This window comes from Mirounga angustirostris, unplaced genomic scaffold, assembly GCF_029215605.1.
Source record: "Mirounga angustirostris isolate CCGP_5_RB_7025 unplaced genomic scaffold, mMirAng1.0.hap1 SCAF_16, whole genome shotgun sequence".
Lineage (NCBI taxonomy): Eukaryota > Metazoa > Chordata > Mammalia > Carnivora > Phocidae > Mirounga > Mirounga angustirostris.
Genome location: NW_026991724.1, coordinates 19,045,952 through 19,061,353, shown reverse-complemented (window position 1 = coordinate 19,061,353; position 15,402 = coordinate 19,045,952). Strand labels below are relative to the sequence as shown.

The 15,402-nt window shown below is 45.8% G+C and overlaps 1 protein-coding gene across 1 annotated transcript in view; it reads right to left on the bottom strand.

Moving 5' to 3' along the window:
* CMTM4 (CKLF like MARVEL transmembrane domain containing 4) overlaps positions 1 to 15,402 on the bottom strand; it is a 65,596-nt gene that overhangs the window by 13,809 nt on the left and 36,385 nt on the right. Inside the window, exon 2 of the mRNA XM_045890987.3 lies at positions 3,248 to 3,424. Coding sequence (XP_045746943.1) covers positions 3,248 to 3,424 — 177 coding nt within the window. The remainder of the gene's footprint in view (positions 1 to 3,247; positions 3,425 to 15,402) is intronic.

Here is a 15,402-nt window from a genome sequence, read left to right as displayed (position 1 = left end):
AGACGGGTGGCTCCACAATCTTTACCATTCTTTATTCAACTGTACATTTTATTTTTTATTTTTTAAAGATTTAATTTATTTATTTGACAGAGAGAGACAGCGAGAGAGGGAACACAAGCAGGGGGAGTGGGAGAGGGAGAAGCAGGCCTCCCGCTGAGCAGGGAGCCCAATGCGGGGCTCGATCCCAGGACCCCGGGATCATGACCTGAGCCTAAGGCAGACGCTTAACGACTGAGCCACCCAGGTGCCCCTCAACTGTACATTTTAATGAATTTTTCTGAGTGAGCTGTATTTGACAGTAAGAGGTGAGAAAAGAGAAATGAGGAGGAGGGAAGCAGAGAACAGAAGTGCAGACCTCCCTCCTTGTTAGGAAGTTCGGCTAAGCAGTCCGTGAGGGACTCAGAGTGCTGGCTAAGGAGACCAGGAGCCCCTAGCAGCTTTCAGTGGCAGGCAGGGAATGGAGGGAGAGGGCTGGGGTGATGGAGGAGGCCTAGGGCACTAACTAAACACAGGTGGGACACAAAGGTGTATAAGCCTCTAATACACAGAGAAAAACAAGTATCGCAGGATAAGTCCCACAGATTCATCAAAAACAAGCAAACCCAGAGCTAACAGAAGCTTTCTGCTTGCATCACATAATGCTTGTATAAAATATACACTTTGCATCTTCCTCCTTATTTACCATTTTCCATGATTATTTTTGTGTCAACATATGCTCATGAAATGACCATTTTTCTAATTCTATACCAATCACACCCTAGTTCACTCATTAGTTGGCTCTACTGAGGACAAAATATTCCCACCACCTTGTTAGAGAAACACAGCACGGTCAAGGCCAGCCCTCTGGAGCGACTCAATGAACTGTGTCCAGCCCTGAAGAACTCACTTATTCTCCCCTCCTAGAGAACAGATGACCTGAGCTCCCCTAAGTAAGTACCACTTCCTCAAGTTCATGTACTCATGCATTCTTCTGTTGAATAAGCATACACCTTCATCTGCTCTGAAAGGGTGGAAATTCTGGAAAAGATCCCAAAGGACTGAAACTGTTCTCAAGTGACAATATCAGCCAGGCGTTTGCCCCACCCAACGCCGTCCAGAAGAAAAGGACGTATGTGAACTTTCCAGTGAAAAAGATGCACTTCAATATGACCCAATAATGTGGTAGTCAACAAGCAGGAAGCCCTTCATGTTTAAAATAGAAGAATCAGAATTCCCGAATGCTCACTAAAGAGGTATTTCTGGGGATAGAGACCAGTATGAATTAGTTACTAAGTTGCAGAATGAGGTCTTTTAACAGATTTATAGTCAAATCAGTAGATAAGACTGAATTAGGGGAGTGAAGTCAAACCTGGCAGAAGTCTGCAGGGGGAACATGTGGCTGATAGGAAACAAGGGATCGTCGCTTGCGGTAATACTAACATCTCTCGGACTGGCGGCAGCGCACGCTGGCTTGAGGTCCCTTATACACACGGTCTCATTTCATTCTTAAAACAAGCCTCTAATGGGGCGCCTGGGTGGCTCAGTCGTTTAGCAGCTGCCTTCAGCTCGGGTCATGATCCCAGGGTCCTGGGATCGAGTCCCACATCAGGTTCCCTCCTCGGCGGGAAGCCGGCTTCTCCCTCTCCCACTTCCCCTGCTTGTGTTCCTGCTCTCGCTATCTCTGTCTCTGTCAAATAAATAAATAAAATCTTTAAAAAAAAAACAAGCCTCTAAAATACTATCATCTCCACTTTACCAATGGTGGCCTTCAACACGGGGCTCTAAGTGACCTGCCCAGGGTCCCACACAGCCCTTAAGAGCCCCCCTACATTTGAACACAGATCTGACTCAAAGGCCCTGGTCTTAACCTTCCCGGCAGCCACCTCTTTGTCAGATAGGCCTTCTACCACTCGCATTTTGGTTGCAGGAGGTTTATGAGGTTCTCCTATGCTGTCAACTCTGTGGGCAATTTTTTTTTAAAGATTTTATTTTTAAGTAATCTCCACACCCAACATGGGGCTCGAGCATATAGCCCTGAGAACAAGAGTCGCACACTCCACCGACTGAGCCAGCCAGGCACCCTTGTGAGAATTTTCTAATGGAGAAGACAAACTTTATCTTAAAAATAGCTGAGATGCTATGGGGCGCCTGGGTGGCACAGTCGGTGGAGTGTCCGACTCTTCGTGATCTCGGGGTCATGAGGTCGAGCTCTGCATCAGGCTCCGTGCTCAGCACGGAGTCTCCTTGGGTTTCTGTCTCTCTCCCCCTCTATCCTTCCCACCCCTCTTGCCCTCCCTGCCCCCCGCACGGATGCGCTCTCTCTCTCTCAAATAAATCTTTCTTTTTTTTTTTTAAGATTTCATTTATTTGACAGAGAGAGACACAGCGAGAGAGGGAACACAAGCAGGGGGAGGGACAGAGGAAGAAGCAGGCTTCCCGTCCAGCAGGCACCGAAGTGTGAGGCAGCTGATGGTGCTTTCCTGTGACTCTCTGACTGATCCCCTTTGAGCTCTTGCACATGCTTGTTTGCAAAGACACGTCAAGAAAACCAAGTGCTTCATCTAGAACTAATGATGTAATGTATGGGGATTAACATAAGAATAAAAAAAAAAAGAAAAAAAAAGAAAACCAAGTGCAACTAAGTTTCCTTTCTCATTTAGCAGGATAAGGAAAAGTAACACAAGATGGGCCAGGACAGGACCAGCCCGGAGCTTTCCATGCCAATCTGAAGGTAAGGCTGTCAAAAGAGGGTTGAGAACCCAGACCCTCGAGAGCACATGCTTCTGATCAAACCACCAAACCTTCCGCGTCCTCCCACTTGCTTTGAATTTAATGCTAATCCTAGGCTTTGCAAGTCACCGGCACTTTCATTCCTATTTTCAATTCTTCCTGAATCAATACTTTTGTAAATGGCTTTTGGGTCCAGTGTGAAAAATATGCAAACGTTTTAATTCCATTTTTCTCTTCCCAGGTTCTATAAATATCAACATTACCAATCTTCTCAGAGGATCATTAAATTGAAATGACATCTTTAAAGGGGTCAAAATAATTGTTATATGATGGTTCTACCATTACTGAAGATTCAATTTACTTTATAGTTTTACTCAACCCAGTAAAGACAGTTAAAATTTCACAGCTGCATTACAATAAAGTAAGTATCAAAATGAACTGGAACCAAACAAGATTGCAGAGAGATTCCAGCTTGCCCCTGGAGCCGAGGAGCACCCAATCCTTTCAAGGTCAGAGAGTGGTGGTGACTTGTACTCACTGTCAGGTTCCAGTTGATCTGGGGGATCCTCATGTGAAGGTTCAGACTGAACAGAATCAGCAAGACTCCAGTCACTACAAACGCACTACAGCTCACAAACTCAAAAAAGTAGAGGCCTTCACACGGGGAGCACTCCATGATGGTCTCTATGCAGACGAATGCAATCAGGGCCAAAATCTACGAAGAAAATTGGAAACACACACATGTGTGTATATTTAGTACACATCCATGGACATATGTGCCTGCCACATTTATTTTTTTTTTTTAAGATTTTATTTATTTATTTGAGAGAGAGAGAATGAGAGAGAGAGAGCATGAGAGGGAGGAGGGTCAGAGGGAGAAGCAGACTCCCCGCTGAGCAGGGAGCCCGATGTGGGACTCGATCCCGGGACTCCAGGATCATGACCTGAGCCGAAGGCAGCCGCTCAACCAACTGAGCCACCCAAGCGCCCCTGTGCCTGCCACATTTAAATAAAACTCCACCACCACCACATGCGGCCAGTGTTCCCCTGGGGACGACAGTATCGCTGTCAGCAATATGATCTGATGAAATTCTTATGGAACACCAGCTATGGAGGCCTTAAGGAAAGGATCGAATTCCTAACGTGAACACCTACACCCCACTGCAGTCCCCGGACACTGTTGGGGTGAGGCTCGGCCCTTGGGAGGAAACAGTAAGGAACGGCTCTGCGATGTTTTTGGTTCTTCCTCCGCCACTAGTAAGTGGACGCTGTCGACACACGTTTCTAATTTCTAGTCCCTACCACAATTATGCCAAACATCGAGAGGGTAGGGTCCAAATGGTGTCTGTTTATGCCATCTGCAACTACCCTGGGGGTTCAGGCAGAGGTCACGCAGGCTGACTGTGACCCCGGAGGGCTGTAAGACAGAGAAGGGTATTATCTCCTCTTCTCCCAATTATAAGCGCCTAAAATCGAGGCCCACCTAATTCATTCACGAGCTGTGCTTTTCAAAAGTGATCACTGGACTTAGCCATTAGAAAGTCGGAATGGAGGTTTATAAAAACATTGAAAAATCTACCAATAATGGCACCAATTTCTCCCTGAAGGACCAAAGTAACGTTCCAGCAATATGTCCCAAGAGAATGGAGATCATCGTCAAACAGGTATGAATGGAAATTACCAGGTGAGCTTTTAAAGGTAGATTTCAGGACAAGGAGGCAGCCCAAAGGCTGAGTTGATGGCCCAGTGAGCAAAGAAAGGTCAGGTGGTCTTGCACCTAAAACCAGATCAGTCTTGGGCTCCTGGCCTCTATTCTAGCACTTTTCTAACCAAGCACCTCACAGCCCACGACACGTCCAGCCTGGGCCAGAACCTGAGGCGAGCCCCCACTTCAAAGGTCCAGGACGTGTAGGCAGGCGGCTCTGTGGTCCCAGATCTGTCCTCAGAGCCAGCAACATCAGCATCACCAGGGAGCCGGAGAGAAGTGCAGAATTTCTGCCTCTCCCCCTTGACCTACAGAGTCAGAATGGTTGTGGGTTTTTTTGACAGGATCCCCAGATATTCAAGTGTGGGAAACATATAAGGCACAGGCTATTCTGTGGCCCCCCTCTGCCACCTGGAGTCCCACGCATGCCTTTCAGTGCCGCACTCAATGCCACCTCCTCCCAACGCCTTCCCTGATTGTCTCTCCTCCTGACAGACATTATTTGATTCCAGTCTCTCCCAGGGAAGCTTGTTCATCTATGATTGCATTCTACCCTTTTTTATACTTGCCATATGCCTCCCTCTGCCTCCTGAGCTCTCTGAGGGCAGCGGCCAGCCCATCTCTCTCCACCCGAAACACCAAGCACTGTTACTTGCACACCGCCAGCTAATAGGGGGGTTGGGGGCACTAAAAACCCACACCCACAACTGCTGACATGCTTGGCAGGGTCTCCACGTAAAAGGCAGGGCAGGGCAGCTCTGCTCTATCCATTACCAATACTCCTGCGCAGGAATCATAAAGACACCTCTCCTATCAATATGGGGTTCTGTTAAGTCAGGGTATTAGAGACAGGGCTCTTTAAGCACACACTTTGTCCTTTTCCTAATGGCTCTTTTAATTTTCTATAGAACCAGAGACTTGAATTCTCCCTCTGAATTACATGCCTGACTTGCAATCAATTCACAAAGAAGTAGTTCATGTAAGGGAAACTCCTCAACTTTTTCTTCCCCCTGTAATTGGATCTAGTAATCTTGGGCAAAAAATAACACACTGTAATGATGAGTTACAAATGTTTCTGGTATGCTAACTTCAACCATATTTGTGTGGGAAGGTAACACCTACATCCTACATTCTTAAATATTAAAATAAAAAAGTTTCAAGAATATGCAAATCTAATAGGCCACTCAATGCAGCGGTGAACAAAACAGAAATCTGCTCTCTAGCTCATAGTCTAATGAAGGAGAAGCTTTTAAAAATGAAATTAGAAGTACTGTATGATAGGCACTGTGAAGTGCAAAGGGGAAAAAAATCAAAGCAGGAAAGGATAATGCAATGTAACTAGGGCAAAGGTGTTTGAAGTTTTAGGGAGTGACATGGAAGGCCTCACTGAGAAGGTTCTAGATTTATTACAAAGTTTATTACAGTCTATTACAAAGGATAGTCAAGTGAAAGAGAACTTCAACTGCCTCCATTCTGACCTCAGTCTGTAGTCTGATGCGTTCCTTCAAGCTTATCTCTCCACTCAGGAAAAACACCCTGCAGGCAAAGCAGTCCCCGTGTTGGAAACCAAAACTACCCCCTCAAGCAACAGGGCCTGCCCTGGGCCAGCAAGACCCCGTGGGGTTGACCCCAAGAGAATCATGGACCTGACCTTTACGGCCCAGCGGCCTGTACCTACAACCTTTGTCCCACATTTTCCTCACCTACACCTAGAAGCGATGTCTGTCTTCCCGGTGTCGGCCTCACTGAAATAAATTCCTTTCTAGTCTCACCACCATCGTCTCTCTGCCTTTGGATTTTGTCAGTGGCCAGTAGCCAAACCAGGTCTGTGGGGAACACCTGGAGCCACGTGCTCTGATACCACGTTACAAAAGGATATGGCTGAACAGCAAATGAAGATACACAGGGCAAGGTCCAAAAGGGTCCTGGCACTGCTCATCTCTTGCGTTCAAGTTTTTATAGAGCTCATTCTGTAGCCCCCTTCCCCTTCCCAGAGATGAGCTGGGTTGAAAGCTCCAACTCTCTAATCACATGGTCAGTTCCCTGGCAACCAGCCCCCAGCCCGAGAGTCCCTTCATTAACACAAACTCAGATGTGGTTGAAAGAGGGTTGCTGAGAATATCAAAAGACACCTCTTACCATGTAGGAAATTTCAAGAGTTTTAGGAGCTCTGTCCCAGAAATGAGATGAAAAACAAACATATACTTCTTATTTTAAGTGACAGTATCACAAGCATTCAGATGTAGACAGAGATACGGATAGATACGCACGTACGCACAACTACACTCATAATAATTTAATCAGTCCCCTTTTGATGGGTATTTAGGCAGCTTCTAATATTCTGTTTCTAATAAACAGTACCCTTTTTTGCCTGCCTTTTGGCACAACAAATGTCAAATTTTTCTCCAGCATAATGAAGCCTAACAATTGTTGCTAAAGTAAAAGTTACCTATTGACCCACAAGAAGAAAATAAGGGCTCAAAATTATACTGGAAGCCAACAACTTCAAGGCAACCCAAGAATCCAAAGTAATTCAACTTCTAACAGTTTTGCAGTAGACAAATGTCACAATGTAAAATAGTACAGAGATGTTCAAAGAGATGCAAATAAGTAACAGTTACTGTATTTGCTAATTGGAGGATCGTGGGCGTCCTTGGTCAGAGCCCTTTCCATGGGGCACCAACCAAGTGACCAGGAGTATTTTCACAGTTGGTAAGTAAGCTGAGATTAAAAGGTTGTCAGGTTTCCACCACTGCAGCTAATTATGATCGACAACATCAAAAAGCAGGAAGGGAGGGAGAAAGAGTTGGCTGATTAAGTTACTATTAAAACTTTTTAAAATTTCTGGGGCGCTTGAGTGGCTGAGTTAAGTGTCTGCCTTTGGCTCAGGTCATGGTCCCGGGACCCTGGGATCGAGTCCTGCACTGCGCTCCCTGCACAGCGGGCAGCTGCTTCTCCCTCTCCCTCTGCTGCTCCCCCTGCTTGTGCTCTCATGCTCTCTGTCAAATGCATGAATAAGATCTTAAAAAAAAACAAAAAAAAAACTTTTTAAAATTTCCTAAAACCCCATGTTTCTACTGGTGGGAGTGTCAAGCGTCAAGACCTTTCTGGAGGGCCCAGTAATCAACAGCGCTGTTGACCAGTACATCCCATTCTCCTCCTTCCAGGCACACTGCAGGGTTGGAGGTTTGTACTGTGAGATGTTCCCCAGGCAGATTTATTCTTAAGATGATGGAGTTTATGCCTCAGAACTCCACACTTGCCACCCTGGCTTCCTATCCCAACTCCTTTGGGCAGGTGGTGATGGGGGAACAATGGTCGTTGTGGGGAGTGGGCTAATCGGAAGCTGAGTGAGAGATTGGTTACATTTGGGTTCAGCTGTCACTTCCACCCCTAGCTAGTTACTGCAGCTTTCCCGCTGCAGGCATGGCTTCCAGATAGGCTCCGAGCTGACATCACGGAGAAGAAATGGGCCCTAAATTTCACCAGACAGATCAGGATTATATCCAATAATGCAGAGTATGCAATTATAAACACACTATACATTTTCTCCATTTTGGGTGGAAATCACATGAAATAGAATTGATCAGAAATCCAGGGTTTGTATGGCAGAAGCCTGCAGTGGGACCACAGAGCATGAGTACGTGTGTGCGTGGGGGGGAGGGGAGATCACAACTCCTGCATCCCAGGCGGTCAGATGGTATCTGACAAACCTTGAACTGACAAGGTCAGAAAGCACTGCCACCCCCCCCCAAAAAAAAATGGCACACAAAACTGCCTCTATATACCTTTTTTTTAAAGATTTTATTTATTTGTCAGAGAGAGAGCACAAGCAGGGGGAGCTGCAGGCAGAGGGAGAAGCGGGCTCCCCGCAGAGCAAGGAGCCTGATGCGGGACATGATCCCAGGACCCCGGGATCATGACCTGAGTGAACTGAAGGCAAACGCCTAACCCACTGAGCCACCCAGGCATCCCTGTATGCTTTTTCAGTATTAAACAGATCATACTAAAAATTCAAGTATGACCTGTGTTAGAGGAAGCCAAAAACAAAAACAGAAAGAACATATTTTTAAATTCGTAATTTTGTGTGCTTCTCATTAAAAGTACTCACTCTCATACCTACCTTTCTATTTTTAATTTTACTTATTTTTCCTTACAGTGGGCCTCCAAAACCACAACAGTCTCAAGCCACTTCAGCCTGGATCTACTCCTGGGCTCGGATAAACAAAGGTGTGAGTGGGTGAGAGATCTGTTACTTCCGGCAGTGGCCGGTGGGCAGGCGCACTCCGGTCTCCCTGCCACAGCTGCTTGCAAAACCCCAGAAGCAGGTGGCCTCTGAGTAAGGCTCACGGGAGATGAGTGTGCAACATGCGAGAGAAGGAAACCTCCCATGTGTTAAGCCACTGAGATTTTATGCTTGTTTGTTGCTGCAGCATAATCCAACTCATACTGACTAGACAGGGCACCCTGGCATACTGTCAAATTTCACAACATATCCTAGGTATCTAATACAAGACTGCAAATTTTATAGGATGAGTAGGTCACTCACTCTTAAAGACACCAGTTTGACAAACTCTTACTGCATCATCAAGGTTAAGATATAGACATACTGTTTTAAAACAAAAGAATAAAATATTCGGAATTTCATTTCAGGAATCCATCTATGTGGTAGGACTGTGGATAGATTTTTTTTTTTTTTTTTTTTGGAAGGCTTCTTTTATTTTCCAAAATGTTTACAATGAGTATGTGTACTTCTTTAAAAAAAAAAAGGGCGCCTGGGTGGCTCAGATGGTTAAGCGTCTGGCTTCGGCTCAGGTCATGATCCCAGGGTCCTGGGATCGAGTCCCGCATCGGGCTCCCTGCTCCTTGGGAGCCTGCTTCTCTCTCTCTCTGTCTCTCATGAATAAATAAATAAAATCTTAAAAAAAAAAAATTCTCTATATCAACACTTTCTGAAGCACCCAGGTTTATGATGAGTTAAATGTTAGTGACCTCCAAGAATCAATCCTTATTTGTTTTGAAACCATTCATGAATTTTTTTAAATGACATTAAAAGCTCTAATGGAAAATGAAAGTCACTCTGCAAGTCCATGTTGGTCCCATTTCTTTATCAGAAGAGTTCATCATTTCTAAAGCCTTCTTTTTTTTTTGGTTGCTTAACCGATTTTAATAACATGACACAAAGCCCCTACACTTGATAGAATCATTATGCAAAATACACAGATGAATACTGTCTTCTTTTAAAAATATAAAATAAATAAGCAAGACGTGAAAATAGGCAAGTTTCATTAAATAAATGAAAATTTTAAAAAAAGAAACTTTTGCTTTCCATATCATTTGAAAAAGGGAAATTAGCATTTTAAACAGTATTCAAGTTTAGTAAACAAATTTTTAAAAAGTATTATAAAATGTTTAACTGTCATCAGCTTCGAGGTTTATGTTGCTCCCAAATTTTACATAGAACTGAACTTTCAGATCCGCTAACACTCGTTGAATTGATTCCACTCTGGCTTCTAAGGCGTCAATTTCTTCTTGCAAATTTTTCTTTTCTTCTTCTAACATTTCCTGTATTTCTTCTTGAGAATGGCTAATGAAAACATCACCGATTGGATAAGGTATCATTAAGCAATCATCAACTGCAAGTATGATGTCCTCACAAGCATCTTCTAAATTCTGGAGTTGTTTTTTTTTACTTCTATTTCCCCTTTCAGCTCTGTGATTCTACTTGCATTCTGTGCAAATCTGTTTATCTTTTGTTGGTCTTCAAAAGGTGGTCTTAGAGGAGAAACAGGAGAGAAAGTTGTGCGAGGTGGTGCCTGACTTCCAAACTGAGATCCTTGGTTGGCTTGCGTTTAGGAACATCAATAATGTGAGGATGCTTGGGTGGCTCAGTCATTAAGCATCTGCCTTCGGCTCAGGTCATGATCCCAGGGTCCTGGGATGGAGTCCCGCATCGGGCTCCCTGCTCTGCAGGAAGCCTGCTTCTCCCTCTCCCTCTGCTTGTGTTCTCTCCCTCGCTGTGTCTCTGTCAAATAAATAAATAAATAATCTTAAAAAAAAAATACTACTACTACTATAAGGATGCTCTCAGGCCCTGTGCTGGGCACCTTCCATTCGCTGTCTGATACTCACACCCGAGTGGGAGGCAGGTGGCATCTCCATCGTGTGGCCAGAAGATTCGTCCAAGGCCCCAAAGCTATTGTTCCACACACCTCATTCCCCTACACCAGATGTCTGACCTATAACTGACCTTGGAGAAAAGCATCACTGTATGGGTTCTCTTCAAGGAAAAGAGTGTGAGACCCGCACAACCAGGGCCACGAGGGCCTCTGACAAAGCTCACAACTTGGTTACTCATTTTCAGAGGGGTCTAACTAAGTCACATCTTAGTTTTTCTAAGAAAGGTGATCCACGAGTTGCTCCTCTCTAGGGAAGCCATCCCCTGAGGAAAGCAGATTTAAACTTTTTTCTCTCCTCTCCCCTGAGACAGTAGAACGAGTAAATTTTTGTTGTTGTTGTTGTTGTTCTCAAACAAGGGAGCTAACTGCAGTGTCCATGGACCGGAGCTATGAAATTTTTTTTTAAGATTTATTTATTTGACAGAGAGAGACACACAGCGAGAGAGGGAACACAAGCAGGGGGAGTGGAAGAGGGAGAAGCAGGCTTCCCGCTGAGCAGGGAGCCCGATGCGGGGCTCGATCCCTGGACGCTGGGATCATGACCTGAGCCGAAGGCAGAGCCACCCAGGTGTCCCACGGAGCTCCGGATTTGAGAGAGATGGAGAATTAAGAGAAGCACGGGCTCTGGAAGGGCGGAGAGGCCCTCAGGCGCTAAAGCCACCCAGGCGGGCAGGGAGCACTGTTTAGGCAGAAGAATTCGGGAGCACTGTTTAGGCAGAAGAATTCGTTATGCGAAGGAGCCCAGAGGCAGAGGCAAATAAGTGCCTTATTGTTGAGAAGAAAGGGAGAGAGAGCACAGAGAGGGAAGGCTGCCAAGGCCTGGGGCACAAAGCAGCCAGAAGAAAACAGGAGACCCAGGGAGATGACGCACCGCACCGCACCGCTCCGCGGGGTATGCCCCACGGGCACCCACATTCCGAGCCGCCTCCAACCCCCAAGGCTTCGTTTGCGGTTCCGATGAAGGACAGGAGGGATCAGGCTGTAGTTGCTCCGGGATGCTGTCGGCCTGGTCTGGTCGGGGCTTGGCCCATGTGAGGAGGCCAACTCGGCCAGTGCTCCTGACATATTTTCCAAGCTGGGTTCTGCTGTGTCAATAATTTTGCCATTTTGAAATCGTAATGCCATACGTAAGTCAAGAGCTGAACTCAAGGGAATGGATTTCAACCTCTTTGTTTGGCAAGACCCTTACCTTTAACATAAATGATTATACTTACAGCGAAAGTGAGCTTGATCACACACACACACACACACACACACACACACACACACACACACACTAGACCCACAAGTCACTTATACACAATGGCTGGCCACAGCACACCGCAGTCTCAGACAAACTAAAAGAGGCTTATTTTTGGACATCCAATGACGTAGAGCACATAAACAGTGTTCCCAATGAAGTGCAAAACATTTTCTTGTTTTTTTAAAAAAGTTTCGAAAACCTTATTATGTGGTTTGATGATAGAAATGCACATGACTTCAGAAAACCACAGGACGGTCAGCATCTTTCTTGCCAAAAAAATGCCCACAACATTTTCCTGCAAATGCCACCCTGCCCCAAAAGCTACATTTTCAGACCGTTTAAATTAGTAATGGAGCAAAAACAACACACATGTAGAGGACAGAGGAAACAAACTGCCTTCAAACCGTCCGCATACGAGGATGGTTAGCTATGCCGCCCGCATCCCTCTCCCCCTGCCTTTCTCACGTCCTTGCTTCATGGATGAAGCCGAAATCGCAGCAAGTAGTATCGCATCCCTACAGGATTCAAAAGCAAAACCTGCCCCCTTTCGTCCTCCCCCTGCTTTAACTCTGGGGTAGCTCCCCACCCGAGCATCCCCGACCAACCACCTTAAATGGCAAGGGCACTGTTTTCCTCATTGAATGAGAAACCAGCCGTCCAAGACCAGCTTTTTGCTAAAGATAAATTTAGGCCACAACAGTGAACTGCATATCCTAAGAGGCCAGGAGGAAAACCCAGCACAGCCCTGAGACCCAGAGTCCTAACAGCCCCAGAACCTCTGCAGCATCCACCTGCGGGAGGGTCCGAGAGGAGAGGAACGTACTTTAGGTGGCCAAACCCATGGCCCTCAGGGCCTTGCACACACATTCTGGGACTTGCAGATTCAAATACCTTGCCCCAGACCTTGACATATAAATTTGGGGACTACCATTTAGCAGGCTTTGTAAATAATGTCCCTAGCTCCAGAGACAATAAGGACAGTGGCCCTGCTAAGAAATTCAACATTTGCTGAGCACTTCTACTGGGGGTCCAATGATGTGGTGGGCATTGCCATAAGCATTCACACCTATTTCATCTTCAGTCCATCCTGTGAAGAACACACGGTCAGTTTGCTTGTTTTTAATCGAGATACAATAAAATCCACCCATTTAAAGTATACAATTCAGTGGATTTTAGTATATTCAGTTACACAACCATCGCCATTATGTAATTCCAGAGCATTTTCAGCGTCCTAAGAGGAACGTGTTTGTCTGTCTGTCTGTCTGTCTGTTTAGCAGCAGGGCACAGGCGGCAGAGAGAACCTTACGCGGCAGCAGAGCCCGACCCAGAGCTCAATCTCACAACCTTGAGATCATGACCTGAGCCAAAATCAAGAGTCAGACGCTGAACCGACTAAGCCCCCAAGTGCCCCAAGGAACATGGATGGGTTTTGAATCCCCATCCTATTGATGAAAAAAAAAACGAGGGCAAGACATTAAGCAACCCATCCAAGATCACCAAGTCTCCAACAGACTGGGCTGAAACCCGTCCCTGAACACTCTACAGCGCAGGTCACTGCGGATCACCCCTCCAGCCACCCTTGGCTTCCGGTGCTCTGTTCCCCCACCCCGCCTCCCCGCAGATGGTGGGTGCTCCCCAGAGCTGTGCCTCCGTTGCTTTCCCACCCAGCACGTGTACCCAGCAGGTCTCCCTGACCCAACTCCTACTCCCACACGTACTTCTCTCGTCTGAACATCTATGTAAGCTCCAGATGCAGGCTGCACCACCACTGCCCCCCACGTTCGGCATCTCCACCTCAGTGTCCCCAGGCACCCACAGAAGGGCCACAGAAACCCCATCCCCTCACTGGCCATTAGCACAGCCACTTTTTTCATCCCAAAAAGAATTGAATTGATTTTAGTTCTACAAATGAGGGGGATTACTCTTATACTGAGAGACCACAGGGTGCAAAATGAGAGCCAATGTAGCCATACAGGGGGGTCGGTGTTAGGTTACTGGAAGCTGGGATTCTTGAGTCTCAGGGCCTGTGTGCCAGTTTCACCTCTGCCTTGGAGTTCTCTGGCTCCAGGCACCTTGCGTCTCTTCTCTGGGCCTCTTCTCACCCATCTGTAAAGCGGAGGGCTATCTTGCGGGGTTGCTGCAAAGATCCGATGTAAAATCCTTAGCACTGTGCCCGGCACACAGTGAAGGTTGAGTGACCAGCAGCCATTGTCGTTACAGCGTGAAAGGTCCAAGAGGACCTGGACTGTCTTCACCGGCTGCGTCCGGTGGGGAATGAGCACACGCGCTCCGTATCGGAATCTTCTTCCTTTTGAAGGCTGAATAATACTCCATTACATGCACACACTACATTGTGTTTGTCCATTCACCTGTCCCTGAACACCTGGGTTGCTCCCACCTTCTGGCTGTCGTGAATAATGGTGCTGTGAACATGGGTGTACGCATCCATGTTTGAGTCCCTGCTTTCAACTCCTTTCAGGTCTACCCAGAAGTGGAACTGCCGGATCCTGTGATAATTCTACTTTTAGTTCTTAGTAATCAAAAATTTAAAAATAAGAGGTGGAAGCATAAAAATCAAAGTAATATATAAAACCCTTAAATCATAAATTTGAAAATACTAATAGGAGCTTTTTTCTTAAAAAAAAAAAAAAAAAACAGCTGTGGGTACCCGGGTGGCTCAATCGGTTAAGCGTCTGCCTTCGGCTCAGGTCATGATCCCAGGGTCCTGGGATCGAGCCCCGCATCGGGCTCCCTGCTCAGCGGGAGGCCTGCTTCTCCCTCAACTGCTCCCCACCGCTTGTGTGCTCGCTCGCTCGCTCTCTCTCACGCTTGCTCTCGTGCTCTCTCTCAAATAAATAAATAAAATCTTTCTTAAAAAAAAATAGCTATATCCACTGAAAAGGCCTAGAAATACAAAGTCAGTAATAATAAGCACCCCTAGTGCCCAGATTGAGGTCTCTAGGTATTATTTTACACTATCAGGAATAAGAACTTCTAAGAGAAATGATTGATTTCAGGTCTGGGGCAGGACATACACAAGACTAGCCTACGGGAAAGCAAGTACACTGTCGAAGACTACTGAGGTTTTGTCAGAAGGTCACGGGAGTCAACCTGAAGGGGCTCCCAATGGCCAACAAGACAACACAAATAGATACGTTTATATATAATATATATTTATATGCATATTTATGTTATATATTATATTATACATACTATATATAAATGTATACATTTGAGTACATTGTATACATTTGAGTAACATTCGATCTAAAAACTATCATTTTCCAGTGAAAGTAATCAGGGCTCCTTAGAGAATTCCAGGGCCGAGGTAGAAGGATCTAAGATGAGCCTGGAACTCTTGTGTCTGAGAATGAAGGGAACATGTCTGAAGGACGTTGGAGACGGTTCAAAGGGGCTCCCATTGGCCAAATCTGGGACAATCTGAGCATCAAAATAGATAATAATCGTTAAATATTAAAGTCCTTGAATAAAATATGAACCCATGAACCCATACTGACATAAGTAAACAGGGAAGAAAAGTAAACTCTTCCTTACAGTTGAAAATC